A 21,326-nucleotide genomic window follows, 5' to 3' on the forward strand; every position below is an offset into this window, starting at 1 on the left:
TTTTATAATTGAAATCATTCGTAACATTTTTCCTCAATTTTGCTTTTAAGTGTTAACACAAGTACACATGCATAAACCCACATATACATGGAAACACACACACACACAAATATTTTGAACTTTTTGTCTAGAAATTAAGTCGTTATATTCCCAATCATTAGTCCTATCCTGACATAATTTAAAAATAATTATAAAAAATACTTAGTCATAATTATGTTTTGGCCTTCGGGGACCCAAGGGCTATAGTTCAGCTGGTTATTTTCAGACATGTAGAGGGAATTTCTTGATAGTTTGTAAGGAATATTAAAATTATTTCTAAAGAGATAATAATTTCTTAATAGCTTTATTTGCTTTGCTTTATTTTTGATGTTTACTGAAATGATTTTATCACAGTTTTTGAAAGTGCATTTTTATAATTTTGGTTATGACTCCCTCACTTCTATGTTTAGAATCTTATCCCATTACTGACAAGACTAAGCGATATGTGTCTATTATAGTAGAACATCTGGCACATTTCATAGTATATTTAGCAAGCTTAAAAAAAAAAATACAATGCTGCCTCCAGAAGGAATTTCTGGAAATAACAGTTTGTCATCTTGATAGACTATATAAATAAATTCTCTCTTGGTCTTTGTTGTTTTATTATGAAAGACAGTAGTAGAAAAGTTAGTGTAATAAATATCCATGTGCCTATCAATCATCTAAACTTAACATTTCCTTTAAAACTTAACATTTTTAAATGCTCTACTACACTAATTTCAGGTACTTTTAATTTTTAGGACATAAAACTCTACATACTGAATCTTCTTTGTACCTCTGTTCATTCTTTTTTGTTGCTCCCTATTATCTTCCTTCTGTTTATCCTAATATGTAGTTATGTACACCCATGTTTATTATGCTTTAAGTACTTATCTCTGAAAAATACGTATGGTATATTCTCTAATTTACTTTCTTTGAAATTATATTTTTAAGATACATCCATGTTTATATATGTATCTGCATTAATACCACAGGGTCTTAATTATTATAGCTTTATTTTTATTTTTTATAGCTTTATTTTTAAATGATACTTTGTAGGGATACCTGGGTGACTCAGTCATTAAATATCTGCCTTTGGCTCAGGTCATGATCCCAGGATCCTGGGTTCGAGTCTCACATAGGGCTCCTTGCTCAGCGGGGAGCCTGCTTCTCTCTCTGTCTCTGCCTGCAGCTCTGCCTGGTTGTGCTCCGTCTCTCTCTCTCTCTCTCTCTGACAAATAAATAAATAAATAAATATTAAATAAATAAATAATATTCTGTGGATCAAGCGAACCCTCCCCTCTCCCTTTCCAGTTTAGTCTTCAGACTTGACTTGCTGTTCATGTTCATATACATTTTCAGATCAGCTTTTCAAATTCCGTAAAAGACACTGGGGATTTTGATTGAAATTACACTGATTTTAAAAATTAATTTGGGGGGGAGGATTACTATCTTTATAATGTTAAAGTTTTTTGTTTATGAATATGATATCTTTCTCCATGTGTTTAGGCCTTTAAATTTTTTTTTTTTAATATCTACACAGTAGGACATTTCTCTAGAGGGAGGTGGTTTTTATTTATTTATTTATTTTAAGTAAACTCTTCACTCAATGTGGGACTGGAACCATGACCCCAAGATTAAGGGTCACAAGCTCTACTGACAAAGCCAGCCATGGACCAGCACATGTTTAGGTCTTCTTTAAGTTCTTTTTATATACTATCCTGGTGTGTTACCTATATTTTAAAAGAATCACAGAGTGATAAATGTCCAGAAAGAGTGAGACAAAAGTAAATAGAAGTTTTTTCTTCCAGTGTCTTAGTTTGGACACCGTGAGGAAAATCAGTTTTGTTGTGTTTTCTTTTTTCTTTCTGTGTTTTCCTTCTCTGACTCTTTTTATCCTGCACCCATGCCATATTGTAGTTGTCAGTGGAAAAAGAGAAAAAAAGACCTAAATCCCTACCTCCTTACAGTACTGGGAGGAAAAGGTTTATATAGCTTCTTTCTTTGAGTAGGTGTCAGTTTCTTTGATTAACATTCTGTATCTGTCATTTTAAGTCTTCTACATTAAAAGAACATCAAATACTCTACATTTAAGGGACATTTTTAAGATTAAGCAAAGTATCTAAAATTATAGAATATTTAGTTCAAAATTATAATTGGTTTAATCTTGTATTTGAACTCAGAATTGTATAGGCACAGTGCTTATTACAAAAGTTTTCTTTCCATAAAACTTGTGGAATAGGGGAATATTTTAATATTACATTTTTAAAAATTCCAGTATTCTCATAAGGAGAATATTTTAGCAGTCATTTAAGTCTTTTTTTAAAGATTTTTTTTTTATATTTATTAGAGAGAGAAACAAAGATAGCGACAGAGAGCATGAGTGAGATGAGTAAGCATGAACAGAGAGGAGGGGGAGAAGCAGATTCCCCACTGACCAGGGAACCCCCTCCCAAGGCGGGGCTTGATCCACCTGATCCAGGATCATGACCTGAGCCAAAGGCAGACGCTTAGCAGACTGAACCACCCAGGCGTTCCAAATCTTACTTTTAAGTAGCTAAAACAAGTTATTTTCAGTAACCTCAGTTTTCCAAATCAAGTAGAGGGCTCGAGTTTGAGTTTAAGCAATGGTTTCTTAACTACTGCATTTTATTAATACTAAGACTCAGTCTTACTTCACACTTTAATATCTCTGACATGGAAATATGTCTTCCATTTGGAAAAAAAACATACAGATGGATACATATATATAGAGAGAGATACATGCATGTTTACATGTACTGATATATTGTATGTAGATGTGTATACATGCATTTATGTAGACATATATATCTGTATGTGTGTATATATAGATACACACACACACACCCATGTACTTTTCTGTGTATACACATGTGTGCATGCACACACAGAAATGCACACACATTTTGGTTTTGATACAGCGTCCTTAGGGCTATTATTACCTAGCACAGACCGGTATAACACACCAGGACCTTTCTGATCAGTAAGTACCCCTGATTGTTGGTCTTATGCCCCACATTGCTTTGTTAAGTATTTTATGTATCAGAAATTATTTGATCTTTTGACATTTTCTAAATAGTAAATCATATATTTTTAGGTTGGAAGCTTTCTTAGAATTTATAGCCTCCATACCAAACTTCAGTCAGTGAATTCGGAGAACCAGGCAACATTGTTAGCTCTAGAGTTTCATCTCCATGGCGGTACCAGTTACGGCCGGGGAATCAGAGTCTTGCCAGAGAGTAACTCGGATGTGGATCAATTGAAAAAGTAAGCATATTATATGCCTATTTAGAAATTGTAAATAAGGTATTAATTAAGCTGCTTCCAAGATCCTGTTGTACTGGACTGGGGTGGATGGATCTGGTAAGTTCTTTGTAATCGATCCTCATAACTTGTGCCAACTATCCATTTGTTTAAATAGATGAACCAAATGAAATAGAAATCAAGCAATCACAGGTTCAAATAGCTAAATAATAGCAGAGCTAGGAATGTAGTCTTAGGTTTCCAGTAGTTACTTGTGCACTTAGGTCTACTCTGTGCTCGTGCTCTTTTTTCTTCCACCATTTGGCACATTTCCCAAGTACACCAATAGACAGTTGAATCTGGAGTTTAGCTAGAGTTTGGAAGACCTGATACATATCTAGAATTCCAAACATACATAATTCTGCCATGAAAAATATTATCTGTTTAAAGTGCCTGTGACTGATAAAATAGGTATCAGAAGTGTTTTGGAGTATCATATTTTAAAAACTTTTTGATGTCCCCATAAAGTGAATAGTATCTTAAGTCCTTCTACATTGGCAATTTTCTTTTTTGTGACACATCCCTAATGCTCACTGTGTACAGAAACCTTTTCACCAGTAATATACAAAAGTAAAAATAAATCTTCTGCATATCTTCAAAGAGCTCTAGAAAATAAACCCCATTCAGTAAGTTGAAATGAAATAATATTTTTACATTTTAACGTATTGAAATCAGCATGACTTTTAAAACAAATTAAATTAGCTATTTTAATAATCTTGTCTCAGTTTTACTTACTTCTTATATTGCCCGATACAGAGCACTTTCACTTTGGACTCTGGAATGAGATTCTTCTAACAGAATGCCATCATTAAATTCCCAGTTTATTTTTGTTTGCAGCATTTCATCATCCTACTGTTTTACACATATCTTTGTAGAATCAGGTTTTTTAAATTTAGAGTACCTTTGGGGTAGCCATAGACCTTCTACTGAAGAAGTTATACACATACACACATAATTTTTATACAATTTCAGTGATTTCTTGGTTTCTAAGGATAGAACTAAACTGATCATATCGACTTTGTTTTATGCAATTTGATTTGAAATTATATTCTTTCAATTGTAGGGTTTTAGAATCTGCCGATTTGACAGCCAATCAGTGTTTTGATGGTATATGCCATTCAGAACACGAGGACAGCTTTCGGACTCTTTCAAGTAAGGACAGTTTTTAATGTTAATGGTTTAGTCCTTGCTAACTGAAATGGCTTTATCAGTATTAGTTCTCTTTTTTAATATCATCCCATCTCTGCCTCTCTTTTTTGGTTAAATCCATATTCATTGTAAAGGAATAGGGTAAATCTATCTCTGTGTCCTATGTAAAGGTAACATTATTTCTGCCTTAATTGTATAATGGCATTTTCAAATTGGAATGGTAGGGATTACTTAATTTGTGATATACGTAGTTATTTATGTATATATGATACGTTATGTGTATATATGTGTACATGTGTATCTGTTCATTAAAATTCTGTATTTCCTAGGCAACCACTTGCCAGTTTCTAAAATGAACAGTGGTTGTTTTTGCTGCTTCATTTCAAAGAGCTAGATTATTTTTTGATCATACATATTTTAGAAATACACATGGTCTCCAGTCTTTATCAAATTCATCAAGTTCCTAGTTACAGGATCTTAAACAAACACTTGGTTCTATATTTATATTATTGCCTACCTGAATAGGTGACTATTCAAATCCAAATTGAAATTTTACAGATTTTCTCCTTCACAATTTTGCTTTCATAGATGCTGGTACTTTCTGGGGCCTAGATGTCATGTTTTTATCCCATTTTTTTTTTTATTTCAATGTAACTCCTTCCATTATGATATTAAATATTTTATGAGTATTTTCTCTTCTATACCAGTAATGATAAGCATTAAAATTAACATGTATTACTTGGTTTAGCCACTTACTAAGTACCTAATCTTAACAGCACTCCCTTGAGTTTGAAATTTTTTTGTCCCTTTTATAGGAAACTGAGGCTTTGAGTGACGGGGGTCATGTCATTTTCCCAGGGTTACTAAACTATTAACTGATGGCAAAGTCAGATTCAAGTGCAGCTTATTTATTTTTTTGTACATATTTTAAGTTTATTTCTTTATTCTCTCTGCCTTATTTAGTCTCTCCACATTTCCTAGCATCTTGGTGATGGCATTTTAGCCAATCTGTGATTACTTAAACTACCATTAACAGGCCAGTCTACTTCAATTGACAGTCATTTGGGGACAGCATAATTTGTAATTATGCTTTTTGAAATGTCTTTTCTCCTTTTACAAAGATTTTTAAATTGTTTTTAAATTATAAAGTTAATACATGTCATGATATCAAGTTACAAAGCTTCCCCATGCCCTTGTGCCCACTTCTGAGGTTATGTTAATAGTTTAGTGTGGTTTCTTCAACACTTTCATGTTTATACAAATATATATACCTATACATAGACGGACACGACTTTCCCCTCTGTTTAAAATATCTGTCAACTTGGAGCACCTGCGTGGCTCAGTTGGTTAAGCCTAACAACTCTTGATTTCAGCTCAGGCCTTCATTTCAGGGTTGTGAGTTCAAGCCCTGCATTTGGGCTCCACGCTGGGCATAAAGCCTACTTAAATTTAAAAAATGGGACCATACTCGACTGTTGCTTTCTTTATCAGTAGATAATAGACCTTTTATAGACCTTTTATCCATGTTACTCGAACTTATTTTTTTAATAGTATACAGTACTTCATAATGTGATTCTAACATTGTAAACCCAGCTATTTTCCGTGTGACAGACATTCAGGTTGTTTCCAGTTTTTAGCTCTTAACAAATAATGCTTTGAAAACCATCCTTGAACAATTGTATGTTCCTGCTTTTCTTTCTCTAAAATAAACTAAAAGGTTGGTAAATCAAAGGGTAAGCACATCTTTTATTTTAATAGATGCTGTCAGATTATATGACAGAATGTCGTAAGATTCATATGCAAATAACACTCTAGGAAAATGTCCTTTCCTCATACTCTCAGTGGTATTGGAGGTTAGCAGTGTACGTTACATTTTGACAGTTTGGCAGGTTAGATAAGGTGATATCTTAGTTTCCTGAGTACTTGGAAACCTGAAAATATTACATATTTATTAGCCCTTTTTACCTCCTCTTCTTTGAATTGTCTGTTCTTATCCTTTACCTGATTTTCTGTTGGATTTTTTAACCTTTTTTTTCCCCTCAGTTTGTGGGAGACCATGTGTATATTTTACACTTATTATTACACTTACAGTCTTATTATTTGACTGCTTTTAAGGTTTTTGCCATTGCTTTCACTCATGCAGAATGGCTGACATTAAGGAATCAGATTCATTGAAATTATACTTTGCCAGCTTGAGTTGTCCATTCAAGTTCTCTTGTCATGGATTCTTAGAACATTTCTTAGTAATGTTGAAGAAGAAGGACAATGAATCGTATGTTTATATATGATGCCACATAAAATAAATTAGAACTTACTATACTATTATCTGTAATAGAATGTAAGCTAAAGTAATTGCAAAATATGGATACCTTTTTAGTCTCAAACTCTTCATTTTAAAATGAAAGTACTATTAAAACCTACTGCTCTGTTTACTACTTCTGCTTTCTTTGTTAAAGTAAAATCCTATGTTATGGTGTTCGTCAAGTCATCCTATTCAGTTTAGTAAGTTTAATTAATATCTTACCTACCTCTCCCTTTGTTTCATTTACAATGTGTTTTTCCCAAAATAATAAAAATTTTCAAACATGCAGAAAAATTGAAACAGTTGTACAGTGAGCACTCAAATACCTACTACCTGGGTTGTCTTTGCTCTGTCATACACTTCTCTCTGTCTTTTAATCCATTAGTCCATCTTATATTTTGACATATTTCAAAGTAAGTTGCAGATGTAAATGTACCTCCTAAGCACTTCAGAATAAATATCATTAACTAAAATTCAGTATTTGTTGAGGAATTTTTTTAATTTTTGGTGTAAAAAAATTTTTTTTTAAAGATTTAACTTATTTACTTATTTGACAGAGAGAGAGAGAGACGGAGATCACAAGCAGGCAGAGAGGCAGGCAGAGGCAGAGAGAGAAGCAGGCTCCCCACTGAGCAAGGAGCCTGATGTGGGGCTTGATCCCAGGACCCTGAGATCATGACCCAAGCTGAAGGCAGCATCTTAACCCACTGAGCCACCCAGGTGCCCCTGGTGTAAAATTATATACAGTGAAATGGATACGTTAAGTGTACCATTCCATGAGCTTTGGCTAATATATAAGCCCATGTAAGTTAAATCCCTTTAAAAATCTAAACATTACCCTTGTTGAAGAAAGTTCCCTCGTGCTTCTTCCCAGTCAATCCTTATCCCCACTCCAGCCCCATGAATTCTGATTTTTTTTTCCCCAACATAGATAATTGTGCCTCTTCCAGAACTTCCAATAAATGGAATAATATATTATGTACTCTTACGTACTGTGTGTTTTTAAAATTCATCCGTATTGCATGTATTAGTAGTTTGTTCCTTTTTAATTCCTAGTAGTATGGTATGAGGTAGACATTTTCTTAAATACGAATTTCCAGTCACTGTAGCACCATTAGTTTCCTTTCTATAAGATTACTTGTGTGTCTGTCAGAAATCAAGTGAATATAAACATGGATTTATTTCTGGGCTGTCCAGCTGGAAATACTTAATAGTATGGTGTGAAGTAAGCATTTTTTTTTCCCTTATACTAATTTCCAGTTGTTGCAGTACCAGAGTTTTGCTCTCCTTTTGGATTGTCTTGCTGCCTTTATCAAAAATGAAATGCAGATTTCTTTGTAGGCTTTCTTTGTAATTTTTGTTGCTAGGTTTGTCAGTCTTTATACCAGTATCATATATTTCCTTGATTATTACAGCTTTATAGTAAGTCTTGAAGTCTGGTAGTATAAGTCTTCCAGTTTTGTTCCTTTTTCAGGATTGTATTTTATATTCTAGGTTCTTTACATTTTCAATTAAGTGATAGAGCCTCTTGTCTTTTTCTGCAGCAAAACCTCCTCAATTTTGATTAGGAATATATTGAATCTATAGTTCAATTTGGGGAAAATTGATGTCTTAACAGTTTTGAGCCTTCTAGGCGATGAACTTAGCAAATTTTACTCTTGTTTAGATTTTCTTCAGTTCCTGTCAGCAATGTTTATAGTTTTCAGTGCCACATGGGATTTTTTAATGGATTTTAAAACTGTATAACTTTTTCCCTTCTTCATGTAGGCTCTGGATCAGTATCGCTATATGAGGTAGAAAGATGTCAGCAACTATCAGCTACAAGTAAGACCGTGTATCATTTCTGAAATGTGGGTGTAATACTGTGCATAATAAAGTCTGTCGTTACCAACTAAATTTGTTTCTATCTAATTTTGAGAGCAGATATCCATGAGGGCAAAAATGTAGCACTATTTATATTTTATTTCCCTCCCTCATAGTAAGTGGCATAAAATGGCACTCAGAAAAATAAATGTTTTTAAATCAGCTATATATTTAAGTTACATAGCTGTAAGATTTATAAAATATAATCTATTTAACAGTGCAATGGGGTTTATTTTGAGAATGTAAATACTTATATGACATAATTTTTATCTGCTCACCCTGTGTATTTCGCTCTGTGCTCATAAAGAAGCTCCTTACAATATACCCCAAAACGTTAATGTTAGCAGTGAGAGTAAATCTGTCAGATGCCCTCTTCCTGTTATTTCAGCTAAGGTTAAAAAGTTGAAGAAAAAATATTTTTATGCAGAAGTCTATTAAGTGAAATTCTGTAATATATTTATAAAAATACAAGTTTCTCATTATTGGAGGAAGAACATATAACTATGAAATGGGGGAAGCTCTAAGAAAGAAGCTTGTTTGTGGTGGTGTTACTGGAATAGGAAGTGTCTATATGTACTCATGATTTTATAGATAGATACAGAAGTAGATGTAGATAGGTCTTTGTATATATGTATTCATTCAAATACATATTCATACATATTATAGATGCATGTGTGCAAGTATAGGTATGAACACGTGTGTGTATATATACCGTACATCTGTGCAGTTAAAGGGCTTCAAAATAATGGCACAGCCCACTAGCAGTGAATGCACCTAGTACACAAATCTTGGCTTATAAATAATATTACCCCTTAAAAGGAATCAGGGCAGCTTAAAGAAATACCAGACTCCAGGACTGGGGCAGGAGAACTACAAGATGAGTCTGGAACATCTTGTGCCATGCTCAGTGAATGGTGGAGCATACCAAATTTGATATAATTTGAGCAGCAAAATGAAAAACACTAACGATGAAATAAAACTGAATAAAGTAGGAATTCATTAGTCCATGTGGGTAATAAACAAAAGAACAAATGAGTGAATAAATAAATGAGATGAAATGGAAAGCTCTTAGTTAAAGTAAGAGTGTCGACTAGTAAATGTAAAAGGAATGATGAAGTTAGGGAAGAAAATCATTCTGCAACCATGATAGTAGTAATTGATTTAGCCGTAAATCATCAGTGGGCCCTAAACTTTCAGGATCCTAAATGTTACTGAGGAGTGGGATATTTGTATTTCCCCAAGTACTTTCTTATTATAAAGGGGAAAATAATAAATTTATAGTGGAGAGACCTGCTGAATACCACCCTAACCAACTGAGCGAAGTTAGCATTCCCAGGAGTGAAAACACTCATAAGATATATGGCTCTTTAAACACACACACACACACACACACACACTTAGTTACATATATGTAACTAAAATGATAAATTATATGTATAATAAAAATATAAAAATTTTTATAAATTATATATAAATAAATATATATTTAAATTTATACATAAAATTATAAATTATTACACATATTATATATAACATATATATATGCCTCTTAATATGATACAGAGAAGGACACTTGTAGCACTTATTATATAGTATCCTGCCAAAAATGCATGATCTGTATCTGATCGTGAGCAGAAACAGACACACCCAAATAAATGGCCTCTACTCCAAATATTATCAATGTCATGAAAGATGGAAAGCTGAGGGACCATTCTACATCAAGAGAGTCCAAGGAGACAGGAAAAACAGATGCAGTGCGTGGTTCAGGATTGGATTCTGGACCTGAAAAAAAAAAATCTAAATAAGAACATTATAGGCACATTTGGAGAAATTTGAATAATGTCTGTTGATTCAGTGATAATATTACATCAACATTACAGATTCTGAGAGTGAAAATTACACTGTAATAGGTCAATGAAATTTTTTGTGAAATACACACTGAAATATTTAGGGAAAAAGGAGCATGATATCTGCAAACTGTTCTCAAATGATTCATATATATGAATCTGTAAGGAGATATATATGGAGAGAGAGCTAAAGACAGATGATGATAAATGTGGCAAAATAACAAAGCTGACAAGATATTTCAATTCTGTATCTGGTTTGGGGGAGTTCATACGATGAATATTCTTATTATTGTAGATTATCCTAATTGAATCTAAAAATTCTTTTCAGTACTTACAGATCATCAGTATTTGGAGAAAACCCCAATATGTGCTATTTTGAAACAAAAAGCTCCTCAACAGTATCGTATTCGAGCAAAATTAAGGTCATATAAGCCCAGAATACTCTGTCAGTCTGTTAAACTTCATTGTCCTAAATGTCATGCACTGTAAGTATTTTCCATAATAAAACAAGTTTTTATTTCATAATGTTCATGAATACATGGTTTCAAATATATCAGTTTAAGTCCTGGCAATGAGTAGATTATGACTTTGTGTATTGTATTTTGAAAGAGTGGTAACATTTTTAAGAGAAAATACTAAAATCTTAGTAAATCGTTCTGATATTTCTTTTATTGGTAAATAAAAGTAGGTGCTTTTTTGAAATCTGAAATTCAATTTAGTAGCTCTGATACATGCAAACAAATAATAAACTATAAAAATATTTGGGGAGGGGCATCTGGGTGGCTCAGTCAATTAAGTATCTGCCTTCAGCTCAGGTCATAATCTCAGGGTCTTGGGATCCAGTCTCATGTCAGGCTCTCCGCCCAGTGGGGAGTCTGCTTCTCCCTCTCACTCTCCTTCTTTGAGGGTGTGCACTCTCTCTCAAATCTTAAGAGAAATATATATATTTGGGGAGACTCTTTGTTCACAAAACTTCTTAAAAATAAACCTTTAAAGCCTCTGCCTCTGGCTCCGATCATGATTCCAGCGTCCTGGGATCGAGCCCCGCGTCAGGCTCTCTGCTCAGCAGGGAGCCTGTCCCCCCCCTCCATATATCTCTGCCTGCTCTCTGCCTACTTGTGATCTCTGTCAAATAAATAAATAATATCTTTTAAAAAAAGTAAACCTTTAATAACTAAAATTTTTTAAAGAGTTCTGGGTTTTTTTTAATTCTTTTTAATTTCTTTAATTCTTTAATTCTTTTTAAAAGAATTCTTTTTTTTTTTTTTAAGATTTTATTTATTCATTTGAGAGAGAGAGACAAGAGAGAGTGCACAGAGGTTAAAGGGAGAGGGAGAAGTAGACTCCCTGCTGAGCTGGGAGCCTGACCTGAGGCTTGATCCCAGGACGGGGTGCTCATGTCCTGAGCCTAAGGCAGATGCTTAACCATCTGAGCCACCCAAGCACTCCTAGATGAAATCTCTAAGTAAGTTACAGAGAAAGACTTGTTGGCAATATTTCTATCTTAAATATAGCAAATATAATTTAAATTTTTATTAATCATTAAGAATTCCCAGTGAATCGGACTTTATTCCAAACATCATTTATTATATATAAATAAATTTATGAGACAATAGAATGAGTATTTACTTATTAGCTTAAGACATAATCTGAAATTATTTTTAAGCTCTTTTTCTTTTTTATACAATTTGACTGTCTTCCCTCTAAATTTATAATGTGTAAATAAAGTACATTTCCATTTTAAAGCACATATTTGTGTGTGTGTATATTATTTGTATGTACACATCTGTGTGTACACTAATACTAATATATGTATATTTTTCCCTTCAAAATCTGAGTATGGTACTGTTTGTAGAAATTTTTTTAAAAAATTATTTTATTTGGGCGCCTGGGTGGCTCGGTGGGTTGAGCCGCTGCCTTCGGCTCAGGTCATGATCTCAGGGTCCTGGTATCGAGTCCCGCATAGGGTTCTCTGCTCCGCGGGGAGCCTGCTTCCTCCTCTCTCTCTCTCTGCCTGCCTCTCTGCCTACTTGTGATCTCTCTGTGTCAAATGAATAAATAAAATCTTAAAAAAAAAAAATTATTTTATTTATTTATTTGTCAGAGAGAGAGAGAGAGCGCACACAGGCACGAAGAGACAGAGGGAGAAGCAGGCTCCTTGCTTGGCAGGGATGTGGAACTTGATCCCCAGCATGCTGGGATCATGACCCAGGCCAAAGGCAGCCACTTAACCTACCAAGCCACCCAGGTGCCCTATGTTTGTAGAGATTTTTGATCATCAGATCAAACCTTAAATAAAATGGGGACCATCTGCTGCCCATTTGAGCTTAAAATGATAGTTGGAATTAAAATATAAATACAGATTTTAGGTATTTGCTGAAGTATTACTAAATTACAGTTTGTCAAATTCTCTAAAGTCATATAGCTTTGCCAAACAAAATCATCCTCTCTGAGCATTTTTTTAAACAAGTAAAACCATCTTAAAGGTTAAGAGGTGGTACCTAAAGTTACACAGCTGGTTGGGGACAGAATCAGGATGAGGATATAGACCTTTTGATTCCAGATCATGCCATTTCTATTGTATACATACTTTACCATGTGACTTTTTGAAATTACTATTCTAAGTTAAAATTAGATCCCCTATGAAACGGGAATTACTTAGGTGGTAAATGGATATTTAATGGGCAGCTGTCTTTTTATCCCCCACAGAGAAGTTTAATGTTCTTTACAAGAGGAGAATGAATTGGTGCTAGAAATAGTTGTAAGATCCTTGTTATTACAAAATCAGATAAGGAAATTGCTGGCAGTTAATGTAATTATGATATGGATCTACTCAGTCAGTGACCTTTTTGGTTGAATAAGAGTCATTTAATCTGCAAAGTGAATTATCTCTGTATTTTAAAATAAGTAGCTGGCCCATCAGCATATTTTAAATTGGATAGTTTGTTAAATTTGAATTTCTAAGCTTATACCGATTGTTTTGTATTATTTCGTTGTGATGATTTTAGGCAAGAAGTTCCACATGAGGGTGATTTAGATACAATTTTACAAGAGGGTGCAAGTAAAACCCCAGATATCAAACTACAAAATACATCATTATATGATTCGAAAATGTGGACCACTACAGATCAAGGAGGACGAAAAGTAGCGGTTCATTTTGTAAAAAATAACGGTATTCTTCCACTTTCAAATGACTGTCTGATTTTGATAGAAGGTAAAGTATTTAAGTAACTGTTTTACTAGAATACAGCTTTTGTTTATGTGATTAATGATTGTTAAATATACGTTAGGGGCAACTTGGGACATATAAAGTCAAAATGTTATTTTAAATCCCATATATTCCATAAAATGGAATATATTATATATAGTAGGTAGATTTAAATATATACATACACACATACATAAATTAATCTGAATGACATTTTGTAATTACACATTGAACTCAGGTGTTTGTATTTGTCCATCTTAGATGTTGGATATAATCTTAATCAGATTCAAACTCATTGTGGAGCTGAGTATCAAGAGGCTTCTTGTTATATACAGTTGCTGCTGTTTTTGCCTCTGGATGTCACTGTTGTTCCATTAAAGTAGAATGACTAAAGTCATGTATTGATACACAAGTCAAGGGGCCCTTGAAACAAGTAAAAATAACTTGTTTTAAAACATATGTTTTTTTTTGTTTTTTGTTTTTTGTTTTCTGTTCAAATTCTTTCCTTTTATTATTTACTAACATTTTCTACTGGTGTAGAATATATATAACATATGTTTTAAAAGAATGAAACTCTTACTTATTTTTGCATTTCCTTTCCACTTTTGTCTAATTTTAATTTGATGTTTATCTCATATATATACCAAATATTTTTTCCTTTACCAATTTTAAAACTTCATTATTTTCCTTGAGACTTTTATTCCTTGAGAACATTCCAGAATAAAAGGAGAACATCATCTTTAATTTGCAGAGAAATCTTTAGTTAAATTTTATAAATGAACTGACCTTTCTTACAGTAGATTATGATCATTTCTATTACTGACATTTTTCTGTTTATAAAAGTAATACGTAATTGTTTTAGTCTATATGTATGTATGAATACAGATGAATATTACCATTGGTATTATTTTCATGAACATCTTTTATTTTAGTGTTAAAATTATTTAAAATTATTTAGTGTACACCATTTATGGTGTACCAGAAATGATTTTCATTTCTATATACTTATATATATTTATTTAATTTATATATATTTAATCATCACAATAATCCTATTCAGTTGGTACTATTATAAGCTGTTTTTCATACATGAGAAAGCTGAAGCATAGGGAAATTTTAGGTCTTTCCCATAGGTAGTAAGTGGAATTGAATTGGTTTCTATTTCTTTGACAAGTAACTCTACAGTGACGTTTATCTTCCCTCTGGATAATTAGAGGGGCACAAGGAATTCAGTAAATGTTGCCCAGTTACTTTCCAATAAAGCTGTCATACTATTCCTATGCTTTAGTAGCATATAAGATTATCTGTTCCCCCATCCTCATCATCATACACTAGCACTCAAAAAAATTTGTCCACCTTGATGAGTGAAATATGGTATCTTATTCCATTAGCAATACTTTAATCTCTACCAGGAAGTAGATACAGAAACAAAAGACACAGACACCTGCAAACACAAGAAATGGAATAAGACTATTTGTGTACCCTAAAAATAAAGCTCTGGACCTACCAGATTCTGTAAGAACTATACTTGTAGGACTAAGAGGATATTAGATATACCATAGAGTTCTTCTGGGTTATATGGCCTCCTACAATTCTGTGCTGAAGCCAAGTTAAACTTGAGAGTCCAAAAGAAGCTTGAAGAGGTACCTTTAGCTCCTGATCCTGTCTTTAATTACTGCTCATCCCACAAACCTTCAGTCTCCTCTCGTATGATTTCTCAGTTCTCATTCCACCTTCCAGCCATATCGAACTGGTGGCAGTTCCTAAACCCAGGATATTTCTCTGTGCCTCTTTGCCATTCCATTGCTATTCTGAGAATTTTGCTCTAACACGTGTTCATAAGTAACTCAATAATTCCCTTTCCTCAGCAATTCATTTGAAATATTTAATGAGCATCTACAGATACCAAGCAGTCTTCTGATTCACCAGGCAGTTTTGAGTGGTTCTTACTGCATAGCATATGAACTTTCAGTTCATCACTTTTCTTCTTGTATTATATTTGCATTATTTCTGTCTGTTTATAGACTTGTTTGCTTAGTAGAATGTAACTGCCCTTAAGTGCAGGGTGCACGTTTATTTTAATCTGTATCTTCAGCACATAGGGTAGGAGGATAGGCATGCAACTGGTTCTCAGTAAATATATAGTGAGTGAATAGGTGTATTCAGAGTAATAACACTTTACCTTACAGAGCTTTTTAATGAAAGTCAAATGAAAATATATCTGAAAGCACTTTAAAACTTAAAAGTGTTTTATCAAAATGCAAGCTATTTTTATCATATTTCTGAGTATTATAACCCTAATCAGAGCTGGGATCTAACTGCAGAATGACATGGCAGAACTGTGGTTTCCACAAAGTTGTGGAAAGAGGGGAAGTTGCTGTCCTTACCGATATTTATCTTTTTCTGAATAAATACTCCTTGGATTGTTTCAAGACTTTGGTTAATTTCTAGAGTTCCAGAAAAGTAAAATTTGACAACTTTGGCCAATGTTCTTTTTCCTTTTATGGAGAAGTGTATTTTTGGACGTTCTTATTACTCTGCTGTGCTGGAAGTGCTTCCCCCTCACGATTGAATTTAACATTACAAATTTTAGGAGTACACAAAAAAAAGTATTTGTATAAGCCATATTCTCTTTCCTTAGAGAGGAAGAATTATCATCTAAGTGACAAATACACCAGAAGAGGTACCAGTAGGTTTGAGTGATTAGAGAGAATATTGCCTTCTGGTGGTAGCACCCAACTGGGTGTCCTCTTTCCTTCCAGCCAACATGATGGCTTTAATGGCCACTTTGTCATAGAATTGGAAATAGCAGGATTTTTCAGGAAAAAGCAACAAATGCTATACATGAACTGTTTCCATTTGTATTTAAATAAAATGTTGATCTGAAAGTTTGAAAGATGTATTTCAAACTCAAGACTAAACCTAGACATTATTAGTATATAGCAAATTTAATGAGAACCCTGTTATACTTTGGCTCTCAGTTTTATTTTCTTTTGAATACTTAACCACAGTGTTGAGGCATAAAAGCAATTTGTATAAAAATTTAGGAAAATGGTTAAAATTTCACAAGCCTTGTATTTTGCTCAAGTCTCAGCACTTTTGTGCAGCGGTTTCTTAAATCAGGGCAGGATACTAAGTTTACAAATTACTGTATTTTACAATAAATGTATAAATGTATTAATCATCTAAATTCATGCCTTCATTGTCTTTTTCTTTCAGTCCCCTTAGTCTTTTTTACTGTACCTTATATGTTACTTAATAGACACTCAATTTTGCCTAGAAGGATTTATTTATTCTTTGTTAATAGGAGGTACACTTGGTGAAATCTACAAACTCGCAAACAAGTTTCATAGTGTAATTCCTGTGAGATCTGGCCAGGAAGACTTGGAAGTCCTTGATCTTTCAGCACCATTCCTTATACAAGGAAAAATACATCACTACGGGTATGCTTTCAAATCTGGGAGTTTTGAGAAGACTGCATAGCAGTAATTTTTATTATTTTATCCTAGTAGTTGCTATATATATATATTCAATGGATACTTTGAAAAAAAAAATATATATATATATGTACAATTTATATGTACTAGATTTTTCTGGTATATATTTATTCTTTTGATAGCATATGCATCAGTGACCTCCAATGCACTAAGTATAAAGCTAACACTCATTTGTTTTCTTTCACAAAGATTTAGATAATGGTACAGAGAAAGGCTCATAACTATATCCTCATAAAAGTTAAGTCATTGAATTCCAAAATTTCTGTGCCAGGAAGTTACAGTTTAGTTACCACTGAGGAGGTAGGAGATAATCAGAATATATTAGGAGTTAGAAAAAGGCATGTCTTTCAAGAAATTTGTAGTCTCTCTTGAGCCTGTTTAACTTCATGGTTTCTTTTGTTTTATAAATTTTTAAAATATTAATATGATTATATTTCTCAAAATGCTTGTGAAACCTTATAGGATTTCCTTACTTAGGCTTTAGTTACTTTACTCAGAATTCTGGACCTGATTCTTTTTAAACAATTTTAAACTAATGCTTCAGTTTCTTTAACAGTTATCCATCTCCTATGGTTTTTTATTTCTTGAATCTATTAATGAATTTTTTTTAGAAAAGTCTTCATCTCTTATGTAAATTTAAATTTAGTGACATAAAATTGTTTATAGTACTTTTGATGATCTCTACTTTGTTCCTGAATCCACTAAATACTACTTGCACCTTTTTTTTTTACGTTTTTTTGCCAAAGCAACTAGATTTGTTCTGACATGCTCTATTTTTATATTATTTTTCATATCTTTATTTTTTGCATTTACTTTTTTTGGGTTTCCTTGGTTTTTTCTTTTTTTATCTTTATTTACAGCATTTACTTCCTTTAAGTTTGTTTTTTCTTTTTCAAATGTTTTTAATTGAATGCTTATCTCAATTATTAATTTTTAGTATTTTTAAAATATTTACATTTAAGCCCATATTTCCCTCGAGAAAATGGCCATAGCTTGAAACCAAGATTTTTTTTAAAAAATATTTTATTTATTTATTTGACAGACAGAGATTACAAGTAGGCAGAGAGGCAGGCAGAGAGAAAGGAGGAAGCAGTCTCCCCACTGAGTGAACAGCCGATGTGGGGCTCGAGCTGGAGGCAGAGGCTTTAACCCACTGAGCCACCCAGGCACCCCTTGAAACCAAGATTTGATATGTAGTAGTGTTTGTTCTTTTTTTTTTTTTTTTTTTTTTTTGTCTCTTCTAAATTTTCCTAATTCTCATTATGGTTTTTCTTAGGCCCATGAATTATTTAGCTGTGTATTTTAAAGTTTTCACACACTATATTAGGTACTATTAGGTACTTTTTTTTTTGCATTTTAGTCAGATTACTTTTTTTCCAAATAGATTGCTGTATTTCATAATGATTTTTTGAGATTCATTTAGCTTTGCTTTATCCCAGAATATGTTTACATTTTATATATATTGCCTATATTTAAAAAAGAAGATGTGTTCTTTAATAGTTGTGTTTAATGTTTAATAGTGTTTAGTTACACACATTAGTCAAGCTTGTTAATCATATTCAAAACTTCTTTTTCCTTTGTAACTTTGTCTATTTAATCACTTCTTCAAGAGTGTGCTTAATGTCCTCTGTAGTGGAACATTTGTGATCTTTTATTCTGTCAGTATTTGCTTTGTATATTTTGAGGCTCTTTTGCTGGTTTGCTTTCATGTTTCTTTGTTGTTACATTTTAGAAAGTCTCATAAATAAATAAGACTAGATTTTAGTTTTTTAATAGATGAATTTTAAATATGTTAATTACTGATATATTTGGGTTTTATTTCTACATTTTATGTTGTTCTCCACTTACACTATTACTCTTTCTCCTTTTTTTTATTATTAAGCTTATTTTTTCCCTCTAGTCTTCTATTGTTAGGTTTTTTCCTTTTTTTTTTAAATTTTTTATTTACCCTGTATTCTTCTATTGGATTCATTTATAAAAATGTTCTTGATTTTCCCCTTTTTCTGCTTTTACTGCTTTCAAAGTAATGAATTCTGTACTTAATATTTACTTGTTACCCTTACATTTTAATTTATATACTTAATTTTTAGCTTGCATGCTTGCTTTATCAATGTCTAAACTTAGTATCACAGCCTATTTTTGAGGAAATAATATGTTTTCATTCTATTGCCTTTCTCTGTTAAAGAAGAAATATTTATATATTTGATGGGTGGAGGAGAAGAATATTTAATATAGGGACCCTCTATTCTTCTCCAGATTAGAAGTGAAAAGGAGTCTGCATGAACCTTTTGGACATTGATTTTTATATTTGTATTCAAGTATATTTTCTTATCAATATCTCCTAATCTTATGATGATATATAATAAAAAGTAATTACTTGTATTTATTTGTATATAAGTAAAGCAAAATACCTATACAATAATAATACCTATACAATAATATTGTATAGTTTCAGATTAATTTCTGTTACAAAAGATAAGTATAATATTAGGCATTATAAACTGTGAACCTCTGAATATGCATTCACTGCATATATTATCCAAAGTCTTATTAGTACTGACTTCCTTAGAATAATTTTCTCCTATTGATTATATTTACTTAAGACCTTAGCTGTTATCACAGAGCCATCGAATGAGAGTCCTAAGAGATTGTCCCTTTCAACTTTTTCATTTTGCCAACAAAATCAGCCAAATTATCAATCTGAATCTGGACTCTCTCTTATTCTCAACTTAGTTACTTATTCTGAACCATACTATCTTTTTAATTGCTTCTATTGTGAAAAGCTTATTTTTTTACAATTCTGCTTGTAATATGTGCATTACACTATGAAAGGTGCAATACTGTTATTTAATAATTAACTTTAAACTGTGCATGTTTGAACAGCGAAGAAAAGTTATAATTAAATGAGTTATAATTATTTTTAAATGCCTATTTTTTTTTTCTGTCATTAATTTCAGATGTAAACAATGTTCTACTTTGAGACCAATACAAAATCTAAATTCCCTGGTTGATAAAACACCGTGGATTCCTTCTTCTGTGGCGGAAGGTTAGCAAATTTCTGTGTCCTGCAACTGTAACTGTCTTCATAAAAGGTGACCTCACTGATTCTATTTCAGTTGTCAATCAAGTAAAACCAGAGCAAAGACTGAGCTAAAGTTTAACTGTACTTAAGCAAAACCTTTCACGGTGATTATAATAAGACTATAAAGTGAAGTTTAAAATATATGAAAACTTGCTTCCAGGCTTCTGCCAATATTTTTAATCATTACTATATTTATTGTTCAGTGATTTATTATAGTATTAATTATTAATCACAAATACAGATTCTGAAAAATCCCTCCGGTTCACAGTATTTTGGGATTAAAAACAGATTTAGAGATGGCTCTTACAGCTCTTTACCCAATACACATCTTTATCTGGAGCAAGAAACTTCTTCATCCAGCTTGGCTTAAAACTCTTTCAGTGACAGGATACTCATTACATTGCAAGACAGCATACCTCTTAATTTTTAAGTAGTTCTTAGTGAAGCAAAACCACCTACTTATAATTTTAGCACAGACCACATTCTGTTCACTGGACTTAGTGTACATGCCTTCTATAAGATCAGCAGGCTTTGTGCATTTGAAGATACCTGTCAAACCTTCACTGACTCTTTATTTCTCCAGCTGGGCACCCTCACTTAACTTGGTATTTTCTCACATTCCCTACTATTTTGTTTCTCCTCCTTAGTAAACATTTCACTTTACCAATGTTCTTAAGTTTGGCATTAAAAGCTGCAAATAGCGCTACAAATGTTGGCCAATGCAGAATATAAACAAAACTTTTATTTTTCTAAAATTGGACACTTTGCTTCTACTAGCCTGAAAATTTTATTGTATTGATATTTATTTATATACTTGGTTTTGTTTTGGTTTTTTCCTTAGTAATCTAGCTATAGATAGTGTTATCTCATATTTTGTTTGTGGTCCAGTGAAATTCCAGGCTCCCTGCTTTCCAGCATGGTCTCCTCATCCCATTCTTAATGCAATTCTTTGTGTGGTCTTTGAGGGTAGATTTTATGTTCATTCTTCTTGGTTTTAGCTCAGTTTTAACCTGTGGAGAGCTTTAGAATCCTATAA

At 32.6% G+C, this 21,326-nt stretch overlaps 1 protein-coding gene across 6 annotated transcripts in view; it reads left to right on the forward strand.

The window, feature by feature from the left end:
* Nucleotides 1-21,326, forward strand: part of POT1 (protection of telomeres 1) — a 77,762-nt gene that overhangs the window by 51,634 nt on the left and 4,802 nt on the right. For all 6 annotated transcript variants that reach the window (XM_032304456.1, XM_032304459.1, XM_032304453.1 and 3 more), the window contains exons 11-17: nt 3,137-3,306; nt 4,406-4,494; nt 8,561-8,617; nt 10,832-10,988; nt 13,512-13,717; nt 17,019-17,154; nt 20,166-20,254. In XM_032304456.1, coding sequence (XP_032160347.1) covers nt 3,137-3,306; nt 4,406-4,494; nt 8,561-8,617; nt 10,832-10,988; nt 13,512-13,717; nt 17,019-17,154; nt 20,166-20,254 — 904 coding nt within the window. The remainder of the gene's footprint in view (nt 1-3,136; nt 3,307-4,405; nt 4,495-8,560; nt 8,618-10,831; nt 10,989-13,511; nt 13,718-17,018; nt 17,155-20,165; nt 20,255-21,326) is intronic.

This window comes from Mustela erminea, chromosome 11 (genome assembly GCF_009829155.1).
Source record: "Mustela erminea isolate mMusErm1 chromosome 11, mMusErm1.Pri, whole genome shotgun sequence".
NCBI classification, from domain to species: domain Eukaryota; kingdom Metazoa; phylum Chordata; class Mammalia; order Carnivora; family Mustelidae; genus Mustela; species Mustela erminea.